We start from the raw sequence: 19,392 nt of genomic DNA, 5'->3' as shown, positions 1-19,392 counted from the left end.
TCACACGGCCAGGAGCTCACAGGGAAGGAAGGATGTGCTGGCACAGGCAGCTCCTCCAGCCCAGCCCTGGCCAGCGCTGGTGCATCTCAGCAGCCGCAGTGGCTCTCCCCAGCCTGGGATGAGCCCTATGCCATGTAGGGGCCAGCACTTACTTCTCCAGGTAGATGGTGGAGAGGCTGTACACCTGGTCCATCTTCTGCAGGGTGATCTCCAGCTCTGAACGCAGGACAGGGGCTGAGCTGGCCTGCTCTGGCTGTGCCAGCACCTTCTCTGTCTTCTCGCTGACCTTCTCCAGGTTCTTCTTGATGCCCTCCAGCTCCAAGTGGATTTGCTGCGGGGGTTGGAGGGTCCCTCACTCTCTGCCCAGCACTCACCAGATGCAGCTGGCGGGCTGAGCCTGTGTCTCACCAGCCAGAGTCCCCGGCCACCCCCATCCCAGCACAGGGCACGAAGTAGAGGAGGGATCAGCAGCCCAGCAGCGTGGGCGGGCAGAGGGCAGCCCCATGCAGGTACCTGCTGCTCGGTGATGCGCTGGGCACACTCCTTGACCGGGTCCTTGTCGAGGGGCAAGCGGATCTTGTGGATGGTGCGAGCCTCGCAGCCCTCCAGCTGCAGCCGGATGTCCTTCAGCTGCGAAATGTAGCTCTTGCACAGGGACTCATCCTGCTCTCCTGCGGGGCAGCCGGGACATGGGGTCAGCACCCAGCTCCTGCAGGGGGGGTGCTGCAGGGGGAGCTGCAGGGGGTTGGTGAGCTCCCGCTTACCTTTCTCCTGGCTGCGCAGCAGCAGCTCGTACTTCTGCGTGCAGGCGTTGTACTCGCGCTCCACCTGCAGCCGGTCATCGGGCTGGAAGCTCTGCGAGTCCTGGCTGTCGCGCAGGAACTCCTGGTAGTGCGTGTCCAGGCTGCGCAGGACCTGCCGGCACTCCTCCGGCGGCAGCGCGCGGAACTGCGGGGCACAGGCTGCGTCAGTGCCCGGCACCGCGGCAGCACCCCCGCGCCACACAGCCCTGCCCTGCCCTGCACACTCACCGTCACCTGGGACCACGACTGGATCTGCTGGATGTCGCGGATCAGGTACTGCCAGGACAGGAGGCTCCGCATGTCGAGGTGCAGCTGGTGCCAGAGCACCAGGAGGTGCTGGTGGGCGGCTTCCAGCCTGCGGAGAGATAGCGTGAGGCAGAGCAGGGGCGGGAGCCAAGGAATGGGGTAGAAAAGCCCTTTGAGCTCCTGCAGTCCAACCCGACCCCTGCCACAGCCACCACTGAGCCCTCAGCACCTCAGCCCCACGGCTCTGGGACCCCTCCAGGGCTGGGCACTGCCCCAGCTCCCTGGGCAGCCTGGCACAGGGGCTGACACCCCTCTCAGGGAAACAGTTCTGCCTCAGCTCCAGCCTCAATCTCCCCTGGGGCACCCTGAGCCCCTTTCCTCTTGTCCCTTCCCGCACTACTGGGGAGCAGAGACAGACCCCCACGCCAGGAGGGGCTGCAGAGGCGGGGTCTCACCTCTGCACTGCATCCAGAGCCTCCTTGTTAGGGGGCGGCAGGAGGAAGCAGACGGAGGGCACGATGGCCTCGCTGCCGGCCGCGCTCAGCACCTTCCACTTGTAGGGCTGCGCGTTGCTGAGCAGAGCGCACTCGTCGTTCTTGTGCACTGTGATCTGCGGGGTCAGGGTGCTGTCAGCCAGGGCTGGGGACCCCCACACGGCTCCCTGCATCCCCCTCCCCGGCCCCCCGCTCTCCCTCGCACCTCCATTTGCTTGTAGTCGCAGACGGCCTGGATGGGGGGGCGGCCGTGCAGCGGGGTGCTGGGGCTGCGGGGCTTCAGCTGCACGATGGCCTTGGCGCGCCGGGCCAGGCCTGCCAGATGGCCCCCGTACTCATCCAGCTGGTCCTTCTGCTCCTGTGGGCACAGCCAGGTCAGAGGAGGTGGGGAGGTCCCCCTCGTTGCACCCCATTGGGACCAAGGGGCTCTGGGGGGGGGCTCATGCACTCCCACACCACCCCAGGGTGGGGAGGGGGTTGGTGCAGGGAGGGGAATTACTGGGGAGGGTCACTGGAGGGGAGTGTGGAGGAAGGGCACTCCTGCAGCAGGGCCTGCAACTGGGGGAGGGTGGTGAGACTGCAGCGCAGTGGTGGGGGGTCGGGGCCTGAAGCAGGGTGCACGTGTCAGGGGTCACCCCTGAGGCTCTGCACTGGGGTGCACTGTGGGACATCCTCCTTGGGGGGCTGCAGTGGGGTGCAGATCCGGGGATGTCATCCCAGCACCCTGCAGCTGGCACATCTGGGGAGCACACCAGGGGCTGCAGCAGGGTTCGGGGGCACCCACAGTCTGCAGTGGGGCTGGAGATCACCCTGGAGCTGCAGTGGGGCTGGGGGGCATCCAGGGGCTGCAGTGGGGCTGGGAGGCACCCTGGAGCTGCAGTGGGGCTAGGGATCACCCTGGAGCTGCAGTGGGGCTGGGAGGCATTCCAGGGGCTGCAGTGGAGCTGGAGGTCACCCTGGAGCTGTAGTGGGGCTGAGGTGCACCCCAGGGGCTGCAATGGGGCTCAAACATTGCAGGGGGGGTGTCAGCCCAGGGACTGTGGGGGGTCCCTCACCACACAGTCCTGCAGCAGGTCCTCCAGGCGCGTGACGGTGATGCTGCGGTCGCAGGAGTATTTCCTCTTCATGTTCTCCTGGGTCTTCCTCAGGAACTCCTCAGCTTCCCTCACGTCAGCAAAGAACTGGGGGGGGGGGGGGGGGCAGAGTGAGCCTGGGTGGGTGCTGCCAGCAGTGGGTACATGGAGAGGGTCCCCCTCCTCCCCTCCTCTCCCCTCCCAGCCCACCCTACCTGGAAGTATGCAGTGTTCTCCTTCAGGTGCGCCTCGATGCAGCAGCACAGCTGCAGCATCCAGCTCCACTGCGTCTGCAGGGCCGCCTGGAACGCCTGCAACAGCCACACAGCACCATCACACCACCAGCCAGCCCCTGCACCAGCACAGCCCCCCCATGCACTGCCCACCACGCCACACACCGCCCAGCCCCCCCAGTCCCTCACCTCCAGGATCTGCCTGCCCGGGTGCTCCTCCCGCAGCAGCCGGTCCCCCAGGCTCTGCAGCTCCTTGATCCTGCGCTCCCGCAGCTCCAGCTCCCGCATCAGCCCCTGTGCAGCCCCGAGGGAGGACAGGGGGTGAGTGCTGAGCCCCGGCAGGGACAGCACGGGTGGCTACACGTCTGTGTGTGTCCCCTCCTGCCTGTGCCTGGGCTCAAGGCACGGGGGGGGGTTCCTGCCCCACTCCAGGGCGCTCTGCAGCTGCCGTGGTGCTTGGGAATAGGCCAGAGGGGGTTCCCTGGGTGGGGGGGGGGGGTGTCGGGTCCATCACCCACCACAGGAGCCTCTGCTGGGGAGCTGAGGGGTACAGAGAGGATGCTCTTGTGCAGGGATGGGGAGGGAGGGGGACAGGGTAGAATGGTCATGAGCACAGAATCACTGAGTTGGAAAAGCCCTTTGAGCTGCTGCAGTCCAGCCCTGAGCCCTCACCCTGCCACGGCCACCACTGAGCCACAGCCTCAGCACCTCAGCCCCACGGCTCTGGGATCCCTCCAGGGCTGGGCAGCCTGGCACAGGGGCTGACACCCCTCTCAGGGAAACAATTCTGCCTGAGCTCCAGCCTCAACCTCCCCTGGGGCACCCTGAGCCCTGTTTCCTCTTGGCCTGTTCATCCACTACTGAGAGGGATGGGAGCAGGCAGGGATGGCTGTGGGCAGGGATGGCTGTGGGCAGGGATGGGAGCGGGCAGGGATGGGAGAGGGCAGGGATGGCTGTGGGCAGGGATGGGAGCGGGCAGGGATGGCTGTGGGCAGGGATGGGAGCGGGCAGGGATGGGAGCGGGCAGGGATGGCTGTGGGCAGGGATGGGAGCGGGCAGGGATGGCTGTGGGCAGGGATGGCTGTGGGCAGGGATGGGAGCAGGCAGGGATGGCTGTGGGCAGGGATGGCTGTGGGCAGGGATGGGAGAGGGCAGGGATGGCTGTGGGCAGGGATGGGAGCGGGCAGGGATGGGAGCGGGCAGGGATGGCTGTGGGCAGGGATGGGAGAGGGCAGGGATGGCTGTGGGCAGGGATGGGAGCGGGCAGGGATGGCTGTGGGCAGGGATGGCTGTGGGCAGGGATGGGAGCAGGCAGGGATGGCTGTGGGCAGGGATGGCTGTGGGCAGGGATGGCTGGGGACAGAGATGGCTGTGGGCAGGGATGGGAGCGGGCAGGGATGGCTGTGGGCAGGGATGGGAGAGGGCAGGGATGGGAGCGGGCAGGGATGGGAGCGGGCAGGGATGGCTGTGGGCAGGGATGGCTGTGGGCAGGGATGGGAGCAGGCAGGGATGGCTGTGGGCAGGGATGGCTGTGGGCAGGGATGGCTGTGGGCAGGGATGGCTAGGGACAGAGATGGCTGTGGGCAGGGATGGGAGCGGGCAGGGATGGCTGTGGGCAGGGATGGGAGCGGGCAGGGATGGGAGAGGGCAGGGATGGGAGCGGGCAGGGATGGCTGTGGGCAGGGATGGCTGGGGACAGAGATGGCTGTGGGCAGGGATGGGAGCGGGCAGGGATGGGAGAGGGCAGGGATGGCTGTGGGCAGGGATGGCTGGGGACAGAGATGGCTGTGGGCAGGGATGGGAGCGGGCAGGGATGGCTGTGGGCAGGGATGGGAGCGGGCAGGGATGGCTGTGGGCAGGGATGGCTGTGGGCAGGGATGGGAGCGGGCAGGGATGGCTGTGGGCAGGGATGGCTGTGGGCAGGGATGGCTGGGGACAGAGATGGCTGTGGGCAGGGATGGGAGCGGGCAGGGATGGGAGAGGGCAGGGATGGCTGTGGGCAGGGATGGGAGCGGGCAGGGATGGGAGAGGGCAGGGATGGCTGTGGGCAGGGATGGCTGGGGACAGGGATGGCTGGGGACAGGGATGGGAGCAGGCAGGGATGGCTGTGGGCAGGGATGGGAGCAGACAGGGATGGCTGTGGGCAGGGATGGGAGCAGACAGGGATGGCTGTGGGCAGGGATGGCTGTGGGCAGGCCTTGTGCTCTCTCTGTACCGAGTAGTTCTCCTTCTTAGCCGTCATGTTGGGGTTGCGGTCGCTCCAGTCGAAGTTCACCTCCTCCTCCTCCTTCTCGTTCAGCCACATCAGCTCCTTGGTGGCGGCGCTGACGAAGCCGTGGAGGCTCTCCAGGTGCCGCAGACGGGACTTGGAGGAGTTCTGGGGACGGGGGCAGGGATGGACCACGGCTGTAGCCCTCTCCCACCTTTCCTCTGCACCCCCTACCCACACATCCCCCCCAGCACCCCCCTCCCCACACAGCTCGGCACGTGCTGCAGCCGCCCTGTGCCATGGCCTGTGCCCCCCGCCGCGCCCTGCCCCAGCACGCAGCCTCACCAGCAGCTTGGCATACTGCAGGTCCAGCTTGCCCAGGCACTCCCGGTAGGCGTTGCGGGGTCCAGGGGAGAGCTGCGCCTGAGGGAGAGGTGCCATAAGCGTGGGGACCCCTGAGCCCCACAGGGACCCCCTGCCCACCCTGGGGACCGTGGCACCTCCCAGCCTCCCACGGGCGGTGGCCGGGGAGAGACCCCAGTGCTACGCACCAGCCCCGGCAGCCCCAGGGACAGCCCCGGGGCAGGAGGCGTGTGTGGGGGTTCAGTAGGGGACCCCCGTGCGTGGGGCAGCTGGGAGGCACCCCCTGGAGCGGGGCTCACCTCGTCGGCCCGCGCCCGCTCGATCTTGGTGCGGAACTCCTCAATGGATTGGTGGAGGCCGCGGTGGCTGCCCAGGTGGGACTCCACGGTGGGCAGGTCCATGCCCCACTCTGCCGCCGCCAGCCGCCTCTGGTTCTCCTCCACCCAGGCCAGCAGGTCCTGCAGGTACCGCAGCGTGGCCTCGTCCAGCTCCTGCCGCGGCCGCTGCGCCAGCGGCACCGTCACCGTCGCCACCGGCACCCCCGACTTCAGCCGCAGGTTGTACTCGGTGCGGATGGCGACCAGGCGCTCGTGCAGGCGGTACACCCTGCGGGCACGCGGCACGTCGGCACAGGGGGCACGGGACAGGGGGATGTGCAGGGGCACGGGGCATGTGGAGGGCACAGGAGACATGGTGGACAAGTGGGACATGGGGAGGGGGACAGGAAGGAGGACATGGGAGGCACAGAATACATGGAGGGCACAGGGGATGTGGGGGGCATGGAGGGGCATGGGGGATGTGGAGGGGCATGGGGGATGTGGAGGGGCAAGGGGGACATGGGAGGTCACAGGAGACATGGGGGACAAGTGGAACATGAGGTATGTAGAGGGGAAGGAGGACGTGGGAGACAGAACACATGGAGGGCACAAGGGGATATGGGAGATTTGGAGGGCACAGGGGACACAGGGGATGTGGTGGACAAGAAGGACATGGAAGACATCGGGGTAAGGGGGACACAGGGGGCATTGAGGGCACAGGGGACATGGTAGGCACAGGACACATGGAGGGCAAGTGGGACAAGGGAGACATGGAGGGTAAAGGGGACATGGAGTGGCACAGGAGACATGGTGGGTATGGGTCACGGGCTGCTCCTGCAGCTGGGTGGGCTCCAGGACACCCCGTGTGGGGGACACTGCAGGCACACTATGGGTACACCACGGGCACACCACGGCAGCCCCGGCACGGCCGTACCTGCGGTACATCTGCTCTCCCTGCGGGTGCCGCCCGTCCTTGAGCGTCTGCACGTCGTTGAAGAGCACCCGGATCATGGCATCCGCCTTGTCCAGGTCCCGCTCGACCTCAGCCGCCTTCTGCGGCGCCTTCCCGGCGTTCAGCAGCCGCACGTCCTGCACACGGGCATGGGCACTGTCAGGGGCAGGGGCAGGGACAAGGGGCACAGGCACAAGCAGGGGTAGGGGCACAGGCGCTGCCCCCTGCCCCTGGAGCCACTGCTCACCGACTGCAGCAGTGTGTCTGCCTGGTTGAGCTGCTCCTCGCACAGCCCCGACTCCATCTGCAGTTTGCTGACGATGCGCTGCAGCCGCTCCAACCTGTGGGGGAGACACGGCCACGGGCTCAGCACACGGGCACACACACACACCCCCCCTACACATACAAACACCCCCACACACACACTCCCCCACCCACACACACACCCCCCCCACACCTACCCACAAACACACCCTCCCCTACACACACACACCCCCCCCCCCCCCCCCCACACACTACACAGATCCCACCCTGTGGGGCACCCAGCCTGGCACAGATCCCATCCCTGCCCAGCAAGAAGCTTCACCTGGGTCCCTGTCCTGCTCTCCATCCCAGTCCCCATCTCACTCCTGCTCCCTGTCCTGCTCTCCATCCCACTCATCTCTCTCTCCACTCCACTCCTGCTCCACATCACACTCCCCATAGAATCACAGAATGATTTCAGCTGGAAGAGACCTTTAAGCCCATGGGGTGCAGCCTCTGTCCCAGCCCCATCAGCCACCAGCCCACTGCCCTCAGTGCAACACCCACCCAGCTCTGAAACCCCTCCAGGGACGGTGACTCCAGCACCTCCCTGGGCAGCTGTTCCAATGCCTGACAGCCCTGGCACCACAGAAATCCCTCATATCACACCCAATCCCCCTCCAGCTCCTGTCCCACTCCCCATCCCACTCCTGCTTCCTGTTCTGCTCCACATCCCACTCCCTGCCCCCTTCTTGCTCCCGTCCTGTCCCTCTCCCTGTTCCCTGTCCCATTACCGCTCCATCCCACCCATCCTCCCATCCCCATTGCCCTGTCCCTTCCCCACTGCCTTGTCCCATCCCCCACTGCCCTGTCCCTGCCCCGCTGCCCTGTCCCACCGGCACTGCCAGCCCCGGCGCGTTTTGCCCAGCTGCAGTGGCCGGCGGCGCAGAGCCGGGGCCGCCAGCACCCGCCTGCCGTGCGGCGCTCGGGGCTGCGGCCACGCCGCCTTCCTGGAGGCTGTGACTCACAGCCCCGTGGCCGGGGGGGCCAGGACACCCCACCCCGGCCCAGCCCAGCGGTTTGGCAGCGCTGGGGACAGCGGGTGCCAGCACGGCCCCAGGTGCCAGCACAGCCCCGGCCGCCCCTGCCGGCGCCTCCCCCCACAGCACTCGCCTCTCGAACTCGGCGCGCAGCAGCTTCTCGCGCTCCAGCACGGCCACGTGCAGTTTGCCCCATTCCTTCTCCACGTCCAGCGGGTGGTAACCGGGGGGCACCTTCAGCTGTCCCGACTGCACCGCGCCCTGGCACCGCCGGCTCGTCAGAACCACGGCCCCAGGACGGCCCCGGCTGTGGTGCCATGGCCCAGACGCCCCACACCAGAGTCAGAGCCCCACGGGAGCCAGAGAGGGCAGGGACACCGCAGCACACGCTGGGGGCTGCCACAGCACACACCACCCCCCAGGACCCTCAGCCATTTGGGACTCCCAGTCCCCCAGGATCCCCATCTCCTCAGACCCCCAGGCCCCCAGGACCCCTACCTCACAGGATCCCCAGCCCCCCAGGACCCTCAGCTATTTGGGACACCCCAGCCCTCTGGAACCCCCAGCCTCCCAGGATCCCCATCTCCCCAAGCCCCCCAGTCCCCCACAACTCCCAGACTCTTGGGACCTTCAGACTCCACACCTCCTCCCAAGGACCCCATTTTCCCAGGACCCCCAGCCCTTTGGAACCCCCAGCCCCCCAGAAGCCCCCCCTCCCCAGGACCCCAGCCCTTTGGAACCCCCAGCCCCCCAGAAGCCCCCCCTCCCCAGGACCCCCAGCCTCTGGGTGACCCCAGCTCCCTGGGACCCCCCGCCCCTGCTCAGCTCACCTCCAGAGACTGGAAGATGATCTTGGAGCGGTTCTTGTCGGCCTCCTTGGCCGGCAGCTCTGTCTCCTTGAACTTCAGGAACTGGCGCCAGAGGATCTGCCGAGAGGGGGGCGGCTGAGGAGGGCAGCAGGGACCCCCGTGCAGCGCAGCCCCCAGCTCGGGCAGTGCCCCCCCTGCCCATGGCTGCGCGTGCGGAGCCGGGGGAGGAAGGGGCCGGGCAGGGAGCGGGTGTTTGCCAGCACTGACTCACACACACTCTGGAAAGGGTGAGTCACAGGGGCCCTTCCTCCCCCCGGCAACACCACGGCACCGCCACGGCACCGTCGCCTGCTCCCTTGCACCGAGCCTGCGCTGCCCCACGGTCCCCTGGGCTGGGCTGCACGGCCCCAGCAGCGGCTACCGAACAGGCAGCACCGTGACCACAGCCACATCTCCCCAGTGCCAGAGCAGCCAGCAGGGTTGGGCACACGCCAGCACGGAGTTGTCCACACCGGCAGGACTTGCTGTGGCAGGAGCCAGCCTGTGGCTACTGGCCAACTGGGGCCAGGCCAAGCACCTCCCCAAGCCCCAGCCCCGGCACAGCCCCTCACCTCGATCTCCTCGTAGCTGGCGGGGAAGCGGCGCTCCTCAAACAGGACAGTGTGCTGGCGGATCCACTGCAGCAGCACCGTCACCACCTCATAGTACTCCTGCCAGCGCAGCTGCAGCTCCTGCCCGGGGGCAACAAGGGGCACGTGGGGCTGTGCCCACGCTGTGGGGCGGCAGGACCAACCCCCTCCCCGGCCCCCAGACTCACATTGGCCTTGACACCGTCCTGCACCTCGGGCACGCGGGGCATGGCGTCGTACAGCGACGACACGTACGTGATGATGGACTTCTCGTCAGGCTGCGGCACGTCCACGTCTGGGCACAGGGAGGCCGGTTGGTTGGGGGGGACATGGGGGCTCTGTGGGGTGCCCACCCCCCATCCCCCACCCCGGGATGCCGTCCTCTCTCAGCCCTGCCTGTACCTTCGGGGTCCAGCAGCCGCGTCACCCCCAGGTCCCGCTCGGCCACGGTGAAGGCCTGGTCCAGGTTCTCCAGGTTGCTCTGGCGATAGACGCGGTTCATGTCGATCAGCATCGGCCTGTGGGCAGCGGGGACGGCTCAGAGGATCCCGCCGGGGACCTTCCATGGCTGCTGACGGGCTCTGCCCCCCAACCCCAGCCCTGCAGCACAGGGCTCTGGCACCAGGGCCCCTCTGCTGAGACACCCCTCACCCCCATGAGCTCCCACGGCACCGGTGGATGCCAAGTCCCCCACGAAGCCCCCACATACATCCCACACCGCCACCCCACATCCTCCAGCAGCCCCCCAGCCCGATGCCTACAGCTCCCTGAGGCGCAGACTGCGCTGCACCGAGTAGAAGGAGGCGCTGACACCGGCGGCCGCCACTGTCACCACCCCGGCCTCCAGCCCTGGCAGCACCCGCGCCGAGCTCCCCATGCCACAGTGCCGCGGCAGCTCCTGGCCCTGATGCCACCCGCCCTGCTCCATGGCAAGGTTGAGGTGCTGGAGTGCTGAGCTCCTGCAGCTACGGCGGCTCGGCGCAGAGTGTGGCACAGCGTGGCACGGCACGGCTCAGCTCAGCTCCCTCCCTCCCTCGCTCTGAGCCGCAGGGGCGCGGCGCTCCTGCACGTACTTGTGCTCTGTGCCGGCTCCGGCAGAGCCCGCAGGGCCCGTCCGCCCGCCCGCGCGCGCCCCGGCACGCCGCGCAGGGCACGGTGCCCGATGGCGCCTGGGGTCAGCGCCCGCCCGGCCCCGAGCGTGGGAAGGCGGCGAAGCTGCTGGCACAGGCTGATGGGCTGGGAGGTGTCCAGGGCACGTGCCCACGGTGCCACAAAGCCGGATTGGCACAGCTGGCACGCTCCAGTGTGTCATCATCCCGCACACGGCTGCTGCCAGCGGCCAAATCCCACCAGCACATCCTCCACAGAGCTGCGGGCTGCTCCCCTCACCATGGTGAGCCAGGGCATGGTTGTGCCACGGTGGGCTCAGCACCACGAGGACGGGGCTGGAGGTGCTGGGAGCTCCGTTACTGCCAGTGGGTATGGCGCTGCCCAGCCTGGCTCCACCTACTTGTGTCGGTGGATGATGGCGTTGAAGAGGCGCCCGTCCCGCCAGCTTGTGGTGAAGTTGTCGCAGCGCAGGCCCTGGTAATCCTCCACCATCCGCTGCGACCACAGCAGCAGCTTCTCCTTGGCCGTCATGTCCTCGGACTGCCCCGTCACCTGAATGTCTGAGATCTGCCGGCACAGGGGGTTACAGCCACCAGCACAGTTGGCTCCACCACAGCCTCCTCTGGCCATGCCCCAGCCCTACCATCAACCCACACAGGGACCAAACCCGCCCCTCTGGAGCCCCCCAGTCAGCGTGAGCCCCCACCAGTCCCCTCGCCTTCACCCCAGGCACGTGCTGGTGCCATCCCGGGGCTCGGGGCTCACCTGGAAGTGGAGGATGATGGTCCAGATGAGCCCCAGCGTGAGCTTGGGGTTGCCGTCGGCGATGTCATCGTTGCGGATGTTGACCAGCTTCACCTGTGGGGCCGAGCAGAGGGTGGCTGCAGCGGCGCCGGGCGGCACAGCGCAGTCCCGGGGGTGCCGGGGGTCTCGTGCCCACCCCTCTCACCTGGCGATGCTTCAGGTAGTTGAGGGCGATCTGCACGTTCTGCAGCTTGTGGAAGCGCATCCTGCCCTTCTCGCGGGGCTGCGGGGAGAGGAGCAGGTGGTGAGCTGCAGCCCCCACCGGCACGGCCACGCCAGCACCCGCCTCACCACAGCCACCCCACGCACCGGCCCCTCCCGGAGCCGGCACCTGATGCACTTTGCCCCCGCGGGGAACGGACTGTCCCTGCCTCTGCCCCCAAAAACCCACCGGCAGGGCCACCCCTCGCCAGGCTGTTGGCACCACCAGCCACCAAAGCAAGGGCAGTCAGTGCTGGTGCCAGCGCAGCACCCGCTCACCACGGTGCCCGGCCCAGACAGGCAGCAGCCCTTGCCCCTGCAGGCACCAGGCATCCCACCACACCAGCACCAGCCCGGCACCGCAGCTGCTGCCCAGGCAGCTTGGCCATCCCCGGTGGGGTTGGTGGGGAGTGGGGCAGCGCAGACCCGCACGGAAATCCTCTGCCCGTCCTGCGGGGCCACGGCAGGAAGCGCTGTCGGACCAAACAATGGCCACAGCATCCTGCACCTGGGCTCCCCCGGCCCCGCAGCAGCTCCGCCCCCATGGCGTGGGCACCACCAGCCCCCACGGTGCTCCCTGGCCCCACTCTGCCGGGCAGAGCTGCCATCCTGCCCTTGCCAGCTCCTGGCTGCCCATCCAGATGCACTAGGGTGGCACATGGCACCCCGGCACGCTCCGGTTTCACCACTGTGAGCCCCCTCCCCGCAGCAGGAATCTGCCCACCCCTGTGGGCCCCTGGCCAGGGTCCCCTTGGCAGCTCCCATGGGCAGCTCCCGTCAGCCCCATGGCGATGCTGACACTCCCTGGCAGCAGCCATGCTGGGCCTTGGCTGCCAGAAGGCCTGGGAGGCTCTGAGTGACAGACCAGGGGAGTCCAAGGGCCACTGGCCCCCAGTCAGTGTCCACAGCACCGTCCCTCTCCTTGGGTGCCCCCCGGGAAGCTGGGGTGGGCTGCACAGCACATCTCGCCACGGTGCCGGGAGCCACAGCCTGGCACCAGTCCTTTAGAGTCCCAACCCCGTGGCACATGCCTGTATCTCAGCCCCAGCCACCCCAGCCGCCCCCAGCACGGCACGTGGCACACGGCACCGGGCCGGTGCAGCCGCGGTGCCGGCACAGCCTGTGGTGGCGGCAGGCGCTCGGCGCGTGGGGCCATGCGGAGAGCAAAGGGCAGAACCACTCACCAACCGCAAGTTCCTGATCACGTCGCGCTCCCTCGGCTGCCCCCGGCCAGAGCAAAGAGAGGAAGGAGGCCAAGGCCGGAGCGGGACGGTGAGGGCAGAGCCGCCGGAGAAGCAAGAGAGGGCACCAAAGCAAAGAGACGTTAGAGGCGGCGGCGGCGGGGCCGGGGGACGCTGCGGGACGGAGCGCGGGGGGCTGCGGCACGGGGCCGGGAGCGCAGGCGGGACAGAGGCCGAGCGGGACAGAGAGAGGGGGGAGGCGGATGCGGGAGGCAGAGGAGGGGGCGGCCGTGGCCGGAGGGGCCCGGCGCGGTGGCGGCGGCGGCGTGGCACTCACCAGCGTGTCCCCCGAGAGCACCTCCAGCAGCGAGATGAGGTTGTGGCCATCCCGCAGGTCCTCGTACAGGTCGTTGACATGTCGCTGCGCCTGTGGGGATGGGGATGGCGTCAGGGGGGGTCCCACAGAGCCCCAGAGCCCAAACTGGGCCCCCAGGGTGGGAGCACGGTGACCCCTCTGTGCCAGCCGGTGCTCACGTGTGGCCCCAAGCAGTGCCCAGTGTCCCCCAGCACAGAACCCTCACATGCCATGGAGCAGCAGCCGGGTCATGGGCACCATCACTCCACGTGCCAGGATCCACTGCCCACCGTGCCAGTAGCCACAGAGGGGCCAGACTTGGTGCCCACCATGCTTGGGGTTGGATCTGTTGCCCACCATGCCAGTAGCCACAGAGGGGTCTGACCCAATGCCCACCATGCTGGCAGTTGTGGGGGTTGGATCCGTTGCCCACCGTGTCAGTGGCCACAGTGGGGTCAGATCCAATGCCCACCATGCTGGCAGCTGTGGGAGGGCTGGAGCTGCTGCCCATCATGCTGGTAGCCATAAGGGTCAGGGCCATCGCCCACTGTGCTGGCAGCTGCGGGGACTGGATCCACTGCCCAGTGTGCCAGTAGCCACAGAGGGGTCAGACCCAATGTCCACCATGCTGGCAGCCATGGGAGGGTTAGACCTGCTGCCCACCATGCCAGTAGCCACAGAAGGGCTGGACCTGCTGCCCACCATGCTGGCAGCTGTGAGAGGGTTGTATCCACTGCCCACTGTGCCAGTGGCCACAGAGGGGTCAGACCCACTGCCCACCATGCTGGCAGTCACTGGACTCATTGCCCACCGTGCCAGTGGTCACAAAGGGGTCAGACCCACTGCCCACCATGCCGGCAGTCACTGGACTCATTGCCCAGCATGCCAGTAGCCACAGAGGTGTCAGCCCCACTGCCCACCATGCTGGCAGCTCTGGGAGCCAGGTCTGCTGCCCATCATGCCGGTAGCCATAGGGGTTGGACCCATTGCCCATCATGCCAGTAGCCACAGAAGGGTCGGACCCGCTGCCCACCATGCTGGCAGCCACAGGAGCGTCAGACCCGCTGCCCAACACGCCAGCAGCCGTGGGGTCACACCTGCTGCCCCCCCATGCCAGCAACCACGGCGTCTGGCCTCAGTGTGTGGGCAGAGTGTGGTGGGGACAGCCAGAGAAGGAGAGACCTACCTCTGCTCGCCAGTGCTGCACAGGAAGGCAGAGAGAAGAGAGAGGTTAGGAGAGAGGAGAAGCCGGGGGAGCAGGAGCCCGCGGGGGGCCGGCGTGCGGGGACACGTCCGGGCACGGGGCCGGGAAGCTGCCGCGGCGCGTGCCAGGGGCTGACGTGGGGCTCTGCCCACCGGACAGGCAGCGGCACGCCGGCGGGCTCGGCACGGGGCGGCACAGGGAGGGAGCCCGCCGGCCCCGGATGGGAGCAGACGGGAGGGCACGGTGGCCACGGCACAAAGGCAGCCACAGCAGCACCGGCGAGCGGGCAGGGAGCCCAGCAGAGCTGCCACGGCACCAAAGGCCACAAAAGGTCGCCTCATGCCCGGGGCCAGGGCATCATCCTCTCTCCTGGAGCCAGCAGCTGGCAGCTCCCGGCCTGGCACAATGCCCAGGGCAGCCACAGCACGGCACAGCCCGCCGGCACAGCCGGGCAGAGGAAGCTCTGTTGCCCCCGGCCCCGGGACAGACCCCTGTGGGGGCGGCCGAGCTGGCACCGCATGGCTGGGCAGTCAGAGCAGCTGTGCCAGCCCAGCACTGTCAGGGCCTTGCTGCCCACATCCTGCACTGCTCTGCAGCAGCTGGGGCCGCTCTGGTGCCGGGACACAGCTGGCACAGCTGGCACTGCCCCCCGGGGTTTTCCGGCGCGTGCCCGTACCTTGATGAGGTGTTTGTTGACCCATTTGGTGAAGGTTTTCTTCTGGACCCGGTCTCGCTCATCTGCAAGAGAGGAGAAGGCAGGGTGAGGGGGGCACGGGGGGCTTGGCACAGTCGGTGGGGATGGGCCTTGCTGGCAGCACAGCTGGCAGCGGTGCCAGATGGTGGCAAAGGAAGCGATGAGCCAACCACAGTGAGTCATGGGGCGGGCGAGGGGAAGGAAACAGTTACCGTGGATCGGGCCCTGCGTGCCCACACCACAGCCCCACACCACAGCCCCAGCGGTGCCTACGTGGGGCAGGGGCTGCCACAGCCCCAGCGGGACGGGCACAGGAGCAGCCCGAACCCACGGCGCCTGCCCCGGCACAGCCCCAGGCACAACGCCCTCAGAGTGGGCGTGGGGCTGAGCCCACGGCGTGTCTGCCCTGGCACAGCCCCGGTGCCGCCGGCACAGCCCCAGCTGTGGCTGCGGTAGCCACAGGGCACAGACGCTGCCACGGGCACCGCGGGGTGAGGAGAGGCCGGGGAGTCCCAGGGCAGCTCCTGGGGGCGCTCGCGGTGATCCCCGGGCCTGGCCCACGGCGACGGCCCCGGCAGAGCCCCAGGACACCTGTGGGGTGGCCACAGCGTGGGCTCAGCGTCCCCACGGGCAGACATGGCTGCAGGGCCGTGACTCACCGGCACTCCCCACTCGCTGCCCTCTCACCAGGGCATGGACTGGGGAGGCTGACGCGGCGGGTTGGGCACCGCGCTGGCACTGCCTGTGGCCTGGTGCCAGTGAGGGTTTGGTGACAGGAGAGGACACCTTGTGGTGATGCCACCAGCCTCTACAATCATCCCTCCGCATCTCCCACCCTGCCCAGGCCATGGCAATCCGGCGAGGCCAGGGTGGCGCGTGCCGGGTCTTGTCTCGCCGGAGCGTGCCGGGATCTGCCCACGCGGCACCCGGCGCCCCACGGCACGGCACACAGCCGCCCTTCCCAGGGGAGCCCGGCGGCACTGAGGGCACTGGGGACACCGGGGACAGCAGGCAGCCCGCTGCGGCAGCAGGGCCGGGGCGTGCCGGGGCGCGGCAGTGGCGGCATGAAGGAGGAAGGGAGGGAGGGAGGAAGGAAGCGTGGAGCTCACCAGCCTGGCAGGGACGTGTGTGCTGAGGTGGGAGCGATCCCAGCCGGCAGCACCCACACCCCCAGAGCCCCCAAGACCCCGGGGAGTCCCGGTGGTGGCACTCCCCAAGCGCCGGCCACGGCCGTGCCGCAGGAGGGATGGGATGGGGATGGGCGTGGGCGGAAGCGCCTGCCACGGGCACGGCGTTGGCACAGCGGCCATGGGGACAACCTCAACCCCAGCTCAGGGTCACAATGAGCAGCTCCAGACCCACGGCATTGCCCCACAGCCTGGCTGGGGCATCACCTGGTGGGGGGGGGCTGCCCAACAGCCCACCCAGGGACACTACCCCAAGGTGGGGGTCTGCTCCACAGTCCACCCTGGGGTCTGCCCCACAGCCTCTCTGGGGGCATCACCCAGAGTGGGGTCTGCCCCATGTGTGGGTCCAGCCCCTGCACAGGCCCACAGTCCACAGTGCAGTTATAGTGACCCACGTGCCCATGCAGGGAGCGGCCGCGCCCCACACAGGTCCTATACAGGCTCATAAAGCCTCACACTGCCCTATACAGCCCCACACAGCCCCACACAGCCCCAAACAGCCCCAAACAGCCACACACAGCCCCACACAGGTCCAATACAGCCTCAAAGCCTCACGCAGCCCTATACAACTCCACACAGCCCCATACAGCCCCACAACACCCCACACAGCCCTGCACAGCTCCACACTGCCCCATACAGCCCCTCACTGCTCCTTACAGCCCCACACCACCCCACACCGCCGTCCCCACACCTTTCTTGCCCTCGGAAGCCCGCAGCACGGCCAAGTACAGATTATCCTCGGAGCCCGTCCTCTGCCCCAGCGCCGGCGCGGGCTCGTCGTGGCTGCGCAGCCGCTGTCGCGACATGGTACCCGCCGCGCTGAGACCCGACACGGCTCGTCTCGCCTCACGCTCAGCCCCGGCGCCCGCTCCGCACCGCTCCCACCGCTCCGCCGCCTCCCGCCCGCCGTCCCTCCCTCCCTGCGTGCCGCCGAGGTGTGGGGAGGAGACTGGGGTTCCCCTCCCTCCGCCCCACGCCCGGCACCGATCCTGCCCACAGGAAACCTCCCCGACACCATGGACACGCTTTAACCGTTTCCTCCCCACGTCGCGGGAGCCGCCCCGGGGGCGCAGGAAGGGGGAAAGGACCCCCACACACACGCATCCCTCCCACCCAAAGGGACCTGGCAGTGCACCCCGAAGCCTCGGCACCCCCCTGGTTCTCAAGAACATTCCCTTACACTGCTCAGGGTCCTCGGGACCTCCAGTGCCACGCCCCAAAACCGGAGGACTTACACATCCCACAGCCTGTGCGATCAGGACCCCCAGGTTTACAAGCCCGGGGGGATTGAGACCCCCAGCCCTATGTCCTGGAGCCTGGGCCTTGGGACCCACAGATTTCCAAGTCCAGGAAGCTCAGGACCGCCAGGTTCCCCAGCCCAGGCTCCTGAGGACACCCAGTCCCATGCCCCAAAACTGCAGGACTCACAGTCCCCACAGCCTGTGGGGGGCTCAAGACCCCCAGGTTTACAAGCCTATGAGGCTCAGGACCCCCGGGTTCCCAAGCCCAGAGTCCTCAAGACCACTCCAGCTCCACACTCCGAGGGCTCGGGACCCCCAACTTTGCCAGCCCTGGCTCAAAGTCCCACATTTGGGGGGCTCGAAGCCCCAGTTTCCCCCCCCCCAAGGCATTCGGGTCCCCAGTCCCCGGGGCTGCAGGACCCCCAGGCCGGGGACCCGGGGAGACCCAGCCCCCCCCCCGGGCAGGGAGACACCGCCCCTCCACCAGCCCGGGGAGCGGGGCCAGGCTCCTCCGCCCCAACCGGCGCTGCCGGCGCCGCATTCCGGGCGCTCCTGTGCCGCCTCTGCCACAGCCCAGGGCCCAGCCGGGCCCACGGCTCCCACCCAGCACCCCACGCCACGCGCACTGCCCGGCACGGAGGGCAACACCCCGAGACTGGGGGGCGCAGCCCGAGCCTTGGAGTGGAGTCCAAAGGACACGAGGCAGCCGCATCGTCCCGCCGTGACTCACAGCCCAACCAGCGCCCTGCCCCACGCTCCTGCCCCCAGGCTTCTATCCCAGGCTCCTGTCCCAGGCTCCTGCCCCACGCTCCTGCCCCCAGGCTCCTATCCCAGGCTCCTGTTCCAGGCTCCTACCCCACGCTCCTGCCCCAGGCTCAGTGCCGTGAGCGTGGCTGTGGGGAGCTCCTGCCGTGGGGAGATCCCGCGGTGCACGGGGGGCACTCACCATGGGGAAAACCCACCATGGGGAGCAGCTGCCATGGGGAGAACCCATCATGGGGAGAACTCATCATGAGGAGCAGCTGCTATGAGATGAACTCACCGTGGGAATAATCGGCCGTGGGGAGAACCCACCGTGGGGAGCAGCCACCAGCATCCCCCCCGTCCAGGCAGGGGGGCTCAGCCCCACCAGCCCTCAGCCACAACGGCAGCCATGGGGAGGAGGCAGGGCACAGGCTGGGCAGGCAAAGAGGGGCTGGTGGGGTTTGGGGGGCACGGCAGGGCCAGGGCAGAGGGTCCCGCTGACATCGCACCCCCCCAGCCCCCCGCCGGGTTTACTCAGCGGCAGAGCCGCCCCCTTCTCACTCCCGCATCACATGGTTGAGCGCCAGCAGCGTAACGCGGGGGTCCGGCACCTCCCGGGCAGCGCGGGGCCGGCGCAGGCAGCGGTGCTCAGCCGAGCCGCTGCCCGCTGGCGCAGAGCCGGGGCGGCCGCCGAGGAATGAGGAGGAATGCGGAATGAGGAATGCGGGCGGCACCGCGCTCGCCCCACACGCACATTTTCCGCCAAGACCGCATCTGGCACAGGGCTGCGCGTCTGGCACAGGGCTGCACATCTGGCACAAGGCAGCGCATCTGGCGCTCGGAGGAGCTGCGGCGGGAGCCCGGCTGACGCCAACGCGCGTCAGAGGGCTGGGACATACCAGAGCTGCCGCTCACCGCGCTGGCACGCGGGGGCACCGGGACGAGCGGCCGCGGCAGCGCCGGCGGGGCCGCGCGGGGCAGGGGCGGTGGCACAGCCCGGCACCCAGCCAGGGCAGAGGCACCTCGTGCTCCTCCAACATGCGCTGGCACCGGGCTCAGCCCAGCCGCTCTGCCTCTGCCAAACAGAACAAGGCGCCGGGCTGGTGCGGGCTCCGGAGGGATCCGGAGAGCGCGGTGAGAGCTCTCTGCGCTGTGCCGGTGAATCCCACCGTGGCCCGCTCCGGCACGGCTCCGCACGGCACCGGCACGGCCGTGACCCGAGAGGCAAGGGCTGTGCGGGAGGCACCGTCGGCTCTGGCA

At 68.6% G+C, this 19,392-nt stretch overlaps 2 protein-coding genes across 3 annotated transcripts in view; both read right to left on the bottom strand.

Annotated features, from left to right (window-relative positions):
• The window catches only part of PLEC (plectin), a 34,742-nt gene extending 17,741 nt beyond the window's left edge, over nt 1-17,001 (bottom strand). Inside the window, exons 1-25 of one of the 2 annotated variants that reach the window (XM_061995845.1) lie at nt 16,839-17,001; nt 14,943-15,004; nt 13,045-13,134; nt 11,471-11,548; nt 11,287-11,379; nt 10,922-11,088; nt 9,814-9,929; nt 9,600-9,706; nt 9,394-9,513; nt 8,804-8,899; nt 8,107-8,234; nt 6,938-7,031; nt 6,673-6,827; nt 5,721-6,027; nt 5,404-5,481; nt 5,065-5,226; nt 3,039-3,143; nt 2,832-2,927; nt 2,599-2,724; nt 1,749-1,901; nt 1,505-1,659; nt 1,032-1,158; nt 765-948; nt 514-671; nt 153-331 (exon numbers count right to left, since the gene is read on the bottom strand). In XM_061995845.1, the coding sequence (XP_061851829.1) occupies nt 153-331; nt 514-671; nt 765-948; nt 1,032-1,158; nt 1,505-1,659; nt 1,749-1,901; nt 2,599-2,724; nt 2,832-2,927; nt 3,039-3,143; nt 5,065-5,226; nt 5,404-5,481; nt 5,721-6,027; nt 6,673-6,827; nt 6,938-7,031; nt 8,107-8,234; nt 8,804-8,899; nt 9,394-9,513; nt 9,600-9,706; nt 9,814-9,929; nt 10,922-11,088; nt 11,287-11,379; nt 11,471-11,548; nt 13,045-13,134; nt 14,943-15,004; nt 16,839-16,953 (3,251 nt within the window). In that variant the 5' untranslated portion in view covers nt 16,954-17,001. Of the gene's footprint in view, nt 1-152; nt 332-513; nt 672-764; nt 949-1,031; nt 1,159-1,504; nt 1,660-1,748; nt 1,902-2,598; nt 2,725-2,831; nt 2,928-3,038; nt 3,144-5,064; nt 5,227-5,403; nt 5,482-5,720; nt 6,028-6,672; nt 6,828-6,937; nt 7,032-8,106; nt 8,235-8,803; nt 8,900-9,393; nt 9,514-9,599; nt 9,707-9,813; nt 9,930-10,921; nt 11,089-11,286; nt 11,380-11,470; nt 11,549-13,044; nt 13,135-14,942; nt 15,005-16,838 lie in introns of those variants that run through there. The other variant, XM_061995846.1, reaches the window with a different exon arrangement.
• A 2,186-nt stretch (nt 17,002-19,187) lies between these two features.
• Nucleotides 19,188-19,392, bottom strand: part of LOC104555802 (1-phosphatidylinositol 4,5-bisphosphate phosphodiesterase gamma-1-like) — a 19,065-nt gene continuing 18,860 nt past the window's right edge. The window contains exon 24 of the mRNA XM_061995904.1: nt 19,188-19,386. Within this exon, the coding sequence (XP_061851888.1) occupies nt 19,188-19,386 (199 nt within the window). The remainder of the gene's footprint in view (nt 19,387-19,392) is intronic.

Source organism: Colius striatus, chromosome 4 (genome assembly GCF_028858725.1).
Source record: "Colius striatus isolate bColStr4 chromosome 4, bColStr4.1.hap1, whole genome shotgun sequence".
In the NCBI taxonomy this organism is placed as follows: Eukaryota; Metazoa; Chordata; class Aves; order Coliiformes; family Coliidae; genus Colius; species Colius striatus.
This window is presented reverse-complemented; position numbering and strand designations above follow the sequence as displayed.